The sequence below is a fragment of the Pipra filicauda genome, unplaced genomic scaffold, assembly GCF_003945595.2.
Source record: "Pipra filicauda isolate LSUMZ 115617 unplaced genomic scaffold, ASM394559v2 scaffold1701_size5676_pilon, whole genome shotgun sequence".
Classification (NCBI taxonomy): domain Eukaryota; kingdom Metazoa; phylum Chordata; class Aves; order Passeriformes; family Pipridae; genus Pipra; species Pipra filicauda.
The window spans coordinates 1-5,676 of NW_024104209.1; the positions used below are offsets into that span (position 1 = coordinate 1).

Below are 5,676 nucleotides of genomic sequence, written 5' to 3' on the forward strand. Positions count from 1 at the left end.
GGGGGGGCAACCAGGAGCTCAAGGGTGGGTGCCAACCCTGGGGGGGCAACCAGGAGCTCAAGGGTGGGTGCCAACCCTGGGGGGGCAACTGCGAGCTCAAGGGTGGGTGCCAACCACGGGGAGGGCAACCGAGGGGCAACCGCGAGCTCAAGGGTGGGTGCCAACTGCAGGGGGGCAACCGCGAGCTCAAGGGTGGGTGCCAACCCTGGGGGGGCAACCACGAGCTCAAGGGTGGGTGCCAACCCTGGGGGGGCAACCAGGGGGCAACCAGGAGCTCAAGGGTGGGTGCCAACTGCAGGGGGGCAACCAAGGGGCAACCAGGGGGCAACCACAAGCTCAAGGGTGGGTGCCAACTGCGGGGGGGGGCAATGGGGAGCTCAAGGGTGGGTGCCAACCCTGGGGGGGCAATGGGGAGCTCAAGGGTGGGTGCCAACCCTGGGGGGGCAACCAGGAGCTCAAGGGTGGGTGCCAACCCTGGGGGGGCAACCAGGAGCTCAAGGGTGGGTGCCAACCATGGGGGGGCAACCGAGGGGCAGCCCTGTGGTCCTGTGGGTGTTGGGGGGGACACTGTGGGGACACCGTGGGGACAAGGTGACCCACATGACCTCGCCGTGGTGCCCCCTGAGCCCTGAGGGCCCCCCTCGTCCCCTGCCTTGGTCACACCTCTTTGGGGATGGTCCTGGTGGGTCCCTCCCACCTCAGACACATCCCGTGGTCCTGCGGGGGTCAGGTGGGGTTTGGGGGGACACCGTGGGGACAAAGTGACCACTGTGACCTTGCCGTGGTGTCCCCTGAGCTCTGAGGGCCCCCCTCATCCCCTGCCTGGGGATGGTCCTGGTGGGTCCCTCCCACCTCAGACACATCCCGTGGTCCTGTGGGGTCTGGGGACACCGTGGGGACAAAGTGACCACTGACCTCGTCGTGGTGTCCCCTGAGCCCTGAGGGCCCCCCTCGTCCCCTGCCTTGGTCACACCTCTTTGGGACAGTCCTGGTGGGTCCTTCCCAACTTGGACACATCCTGTGGGGGTCAGGTGGGGTTTGGGGGGACACCGTGGGGACACCGTGGGGACAAGGTGACCCACATGACCTCGCCGTGGTGCCCCCTGAGCCCTGAGGGCCCCCCTCGTCCCCTGCCTTCATCACACCTCTTTGGGACGGTCCTGGTGGGTCCCTCCCAATGGGCACATCCCGTGGTCCTGTGGGGGTCAGGTGGGGTTTGGGGGAACACCGTGGGGACAAAGTGGCCGCTGTGGCCTCATCGTGGTGTCCCCTGAGCCCTGAGGGCCCCCCTGTCCCCTGCCTTCATCACACCTCTTTGGGACGGTCCTGGTGGGTCCCTCCCAATGGGCACATCCCGTGGTCCTGTGGGGGTCAGGTGGGGTTTGGGGGAACACCGTGGGGACAAAGTGGCCGCTGTGGCCTCATCGTGGTGTCCCCTGAGCTCTGAGGGCCCCCCTGTCCCCTGCCTGGGGATGGTCCTGGTGGGTCCCTCCCACCTCAGACACATCCTGCGGGGGTCAGGTGGGGTTTGGGGGGACACCGTGGGGACAAGGTGACCCACATGACCTCGCCGTGGTGTCCCCTGAGCCCTGAGGAGCCCCCTCGTCCCCCGTCCCCGCAGACACGGGCGTGGAGGTGCTGGAGGACCCCAACGGGAAGACGTTCACGGTGAGCAGCCGGGTGGAGTTCCGGGTGACCAAGGAGGAGAACGGGGCCGAGGTGACCTGCTCGGTGGACCACGAGTCCCTGCAGAACTCCGAGAGGTCCACCACCGAGAAGCTGCAGGTCCACTGTACGTGGCACGGGGGGGGCGGCACAGGGGGCGAGGGGGGGGGTCCGGCGGGCACCACACGCGTGATCGCGGCGTGACGGGGGGCACACGTGTGTGCTGGGCCACCAGGGCGGGCACACGGGGGACCCCCTGCGCCTGGCACCGGTGGCCTGCCTGTGCCCAAGTCCCTGGGACTTGTCCCTGTGTCCTGCCTGTCCCCAGGTCCTTGTCCCTGTGTCCTGCCTGCACCATGTCCCTGAGACTTGTCCCAGTGTCCTGCCTGTCCCCAAGTCCCTGGGTCTTGTCCCTGTGTCCTGCCTGTCCCCAAGTCCTTGTCCCTGTGACCTGCCTGTCCCCAAGTCCCTGGGACTTGTCCCTCTGTCCTGCCTGTCCCCAAGTCCTTGTCCCTGTGTCCTGCCTGCATCATCTCCCAGTGTCCTGCCTGTCCCCAAGTCCCTGGGACTTGTCCCTGTGACCTGCCTGTCCCCAAGTCCTTGTCCCTCTGTCCTGCCTGTCCTCAAGTCCTTGTCCCTGTGTCCTGTCTGTCCCCAAGTCCCTGGGACTTGTCCCTGTGTCCTGCCTGTCCCCAGGTCCTTGTCCCTGTGTCCTGCCTGTCACCATCTCCTTGGGACTTGTCCCTCTGTCCTGCCTGTCCCCAAGTCCCTGGGACTTGTCCCTGTGTCCTGCCTGTCCCCAACTCCCTGGGACTTGTCCCTGTGTCCTGCCTGTCCCCATATCCCTGGGACTCGTCCCTACCTGTCCCCATCTCCCTGGACTTGTCCCTGCCTGCATCATCTCCCCTGTCCTGCCTGTCCCCAAGTCCCTGGGACTTGTCCCTGTGTCCTGCCTGTCCCCAACTCCCTGGGACTTGTCCCTGTGTCCTGTCTGTCCCCAAGTCCTTGTCCCTGTGTCCTGCCTGTCCCCAAGTCCTTGTCCCTGTGTCCTACCTGCCCCACCTCCCCTGTCCTGCCTGTCCCCAAGTCCCTGGACTTGTCCCTGCCTGCACCATCTCCCTGGGATTTGTCCCAGTGTCCTGCCTGTCCCCAAGTCCTTGTCCCTGTGTCCTGCCTGCACCATCTCCCCTGTCCTGCCTGTCCCCAAGTCCCTGGACTTGTCCCTGCCTGCACCATCTCCCTGGGACTTGTCCCTGTCCCCAAGTCCCTGGGACTTGTCCCTGCCTGCATCATCTCCCATGTCCTGCCTGTCCCCAACTCCCTGGGACTTGTCCCTGTGTCCTGCCTGTCCCCAAGTCCTTGTCCCTGTGTCCTGCCTGCACCATCTCCCCTGTCCTGCCTGTCCCCAAGTCTCTGGACTTGTCCCTGTGTCCTGCCTGTCCCCAAGTCCCTGGGACCTGTCCCTGCCTGCACCATCTCCCATGTCCTGCCTGCACCATCTCCCTGGGACCTGTCCCTGCCTGCACCATCTCCCTGGGACCTGTCCCTGCCTGCACCATCTCCCATGTCCTGCCTGTCCCCTGAGGTGGCGACAGGCTGAGGGACAAGGTGGGGTTTGAGAAGTCAGGGTCAGATTTTGAGTTGCCTGAGTCATTTTTTGGGGTGCCAGGGTCAGTTTTTGGCATTCCAGGATCAGTTTTTGGGGTGCCAGGGTGAGTCTTTGGGGTTCCAGGGTGAGTTTTCCGGGTGCCGGGGTCAGTTTTTGGGGTGCCAGGGTGAGTTTTTGTGGTTTCAAGGTCAGTTTTTGGGGGTTCAAGGTCAGTTTTTGGGGTTTCAGGGTGAGTTTTTGGGGTTCTGGGGTGAGTTTTTGTGGTTTCAGGGTCAGTTTTTGGGGTGCCAGGGTGAGTTTTTGTGGTTTCAGGGTCAGTTTTTGGGGTGCCAGGGTGAGTTTTTGGGGTTCCAGGGTGAGTTTTTGGGGTTCCAGGGTGAGTTTTCAGGGTGCCAGGGTGAGTTTTCGGGGTGCCAGGGTCAGTTTTCGTGGTGCCAGGGTCAGTTTTCGGGGTTCCAGGGTCAGTTTTTGTGGTTTCAGGCTCAGTTTTCGGGGTGCCAGGGTCAGTTTTCAGGGTGCCAGGGTCAGTTTTTGGGGTACCAGGGTCAGTTTTCGTGGTGCCAGGGTCAGTTTTCAGGGTGCCAGGGTCAGTTTTCAGGGTGCCAGGGTCAGTTTTTGGGGTTCCAGGGTCAGTTTTCGTGGTGCCAGGGTCAGTTTTCAGGGTGCCAGGGTCAGTTTTCAGGGTGCCAGGGTCAGTTTTTGGGGTTCCAGGGTCAGTTTTTGTGGTTTCAGGGTCAGTTTTCAGGGTTCCAGGGTGAGTTTTCGTGGTGCCAGGGTCAGTTTTCGGGGTGCCAGGGTCAGTTTTTGTGGTTTCAGGGTCAGTTTTCAGGGTTCCAGGGTGAGTTTTCGTGGTGCCAGGGTCAGTTTTCGGGGTGCCAGGGTGAGTTTTTGGGGTTCCAGGGTCAGTTTTTGTGGTTTCAGGGTCAGTTTTCAGGGTTCCAGGGTGAGTTTTTGTGGTGCCAGGGTCAGTTTTCGGGGTGCCAGGGTCAGTTTTCGGGGTTCCAGGGTCAGTTTTTGTGGTTTCAGGCTCAGTTTTCGTGGTGCCAGGGTCAGTTTTCAGGGTGCCAGGGTCAGTTTTTGGGGTTCCAGGGTCAGTTTTCGTGGTGCCAGGGTCAGTTTTCAGGGTGCCAGGGTCAGTTTTCAGGGTGCCAGGGTCAGTTTTTGGGGTTCCAGGGTCAGTTTTTGTGGTTTCAGGGTCAGTTTTCAGGGTTCCAGGGTGAGTTTTCGTGGTGCCAGGGTCAGTTTTCGGGGTGCCAGGGTCAGTTTTTGGGGTTCCAGGGTCAGTTTTCGGGGTTCCAGGGTCAGTTTTCGGGGTGCCAGGCCCTCACCCCGCCGTGTTTCTCCTTCTGCAGACAAACCCACGGCCCGGATCGAGCCGCACCCTCAGTACCCGCGGGAGGGGGAGAAGCTGCAGCTCCAGTGTGACGGGCAGGGCAACCCCATGTAAGGCCCTTCCTCCCCTTCCTCCTCCTCCTCCGGCCCTGCCCGACCCCCAAATCCACCGGGAAACCCTTCCCAGGGCTGGGCAGGGCGGGCTGGGGGGAGTTGGGGCTCCGGTGGCACCCCTGGAGAGCAGCAGATCCCTCCTGGATCACCCCTGGCCCACCAGATCCCTCCTGGACCATCCCTCATCCACCAAATCCCTCCTGGATCATCCCTGGTCCAGCAGATCCCTCCTGGATCACCCCTGGCCCACCAGATCCCTCCTGGACCATCCCTGATCCAGCAGATCCCTCCTGGATCACCCCTGGCCCACCAGATCCCTCCTGGACCATCCCTGATCCAGCAGATCCCTCCTGGATCACCCCTGGCCCACCAGATCCCTCCTGGACCATCCCTGATCCAGCAGATCCCTCCTGGATCACCCCTGGCCCACCAGATCCCTCCTGGACCATCCCTGATCCAGCAGATCCCTCCTGGATCACCCCTGGCCCACCAGATCCCTCCTGGACCATCCCTCGTCCACCAAATGCATCCTGGATCATCCCTGGTCCAGCAGATCCCTTTTGGATCATCCCTTGTCCTCTCCTGGGGCAGCAGATCCCTCCTGGACCATCCCTGATCCAGCAGATCCCTCCTGGATTGCCCCTGCTCCAGCAGATCCCTCCTGGATCACTCCTTGTCCTCTCCTGGGGCAGCAGATCCCTCCTGGACCATCCCTTGTCCAGCAGATCCCTCCTGGCTCATCCCTGATCCAGCAGATCCCTTTTGGATTATCCCTTGCCCACCAGATCCCTCCTGGACCATCCCTTGTCCACCAAATCCGTCCTGGATCATCCCTGGTCCAGCAGATCCCTCCTGGATCACTCCTTGTCCAGCAGATCCCTCCTGGATTGCCCCTGGTCCAGCAGATCCCTCCAGGACCATCCCTGGTCCAGCAGATCCCTCCTGGATCATCCCTG

The 5,676-nt window shown here is 62.6% G+C and overlaps 1 protein-coding gene across 1 annotated transcript; it reads left to right on the forward strand.

Moving 5' to 3' along the window:
• Positions 1–170: 170 nt before the first annotated feature.
• On the forward strand, positions 171–4,745 carry LOC120322936 (cell adhesion molecule 3-like; the record flags this gene model as incomplete). The annotated part of the gene is made up of 3 exons (XM_039379573.1): positions 171–192; positions 1,622–1,792; positions 4,627–4,745. Coding segments are annotated over 3 exons (288 nt in total), but the record flags the coding sequence as incomplete, so codon positions are not given.
• Between the last annotated feature and the right edge of the window lie 931 nt (positions 4,746–5,676).